Consider the following 620-nt stretch of genomic DNA (forward strand, 5'->3'; position numbering starts at 1 on the left):
AATGCCGGAGGTCCGTCCCTATATCAACATCACCATCCTGAAGGGTAAGTGCCCATCTTGGCCCTGGGATGCCAAGGCCTGCTCGAGGGCCAGTGGCACTGTGGTGGGGGTGATAGCTGTTTTACTGGCATGCTGGTTATGCTAATAGCTGCCAGACGCCATCCTGAAGGGTATGTGCCCGTACATGCTGTGCCCAGGGTTTAGATGTTTCGTGCTGTGATCAGGAGTAGCCTGGGAGGAGGGAAATCAGTGCCTATGGATGTTGTGACCTCCATGTCTCAGGATGCTGCTGCTCCCAGCTCTTCCTCACTGCTAGCACAGCTGTGGCACTAGCAACTTCTTGCCAAGCTGGGAGGACACCTTCCTTGCCTTAGACTTCCAGTCCTGTAGTGCCTGAGGGAAGGAGCAGCCTCTATCCAGTTGCAAAATAAACATATTTGGAGGGTAGGCACTGGCACCCGGGAAGGCTGTGGGGAAATCTTCTCCAGCTCCATGGGTCACATGTATTTCGGAGTGCGAGGAGAGCACAGCAGCTATTTGCAGGCACCTCCAGGCTAACTGGCAGTGACCCCCAGCTCGTTCCACCCTGCTGTGGCTGACTGGGCTAACGGGAAAAGGGT

At 55.5% G+C, this 620-nt stretch overlaps 1 protein-coding gene across 1 annotated transcript in view; it reads left to right on the forward strand.

Annotated features, from left to right (window-relative positions):
• The window catches only part of C1QTNF6 (C1q and tumor necrosis factor related protein 6), a 4,036-nt gene that overhangs the window by 1,276 nt on the left and 2,140 nt on the right, over positions 1–620 (forward strand). The window contains 1 exon segment of the mRNA XM_009868705.1: positions 1–44. This exon segment is cut by the window's left edge and continues 32 nt beyond it. Within this exon segment, the coding sequence (XP_009867007.1) occupies positions 1–44 (44 nt within the window).

The sequence above is a fragment of the Apaloderma vittatum genome, unplaced genomic scaffold (assembly GCF_000703405.1).
Source record: "Apaloderma vittatum isolate BGI_N311 unplaced genomic scaffold, ASM70340v1 scaffold8324, whole genome shotgun sequence".
NCBI lineage: Eukaryota > Metazoa > Chordata > Aves > Trogoniformes > Trogonidae > Apaloderma > Apaloderma vittatum.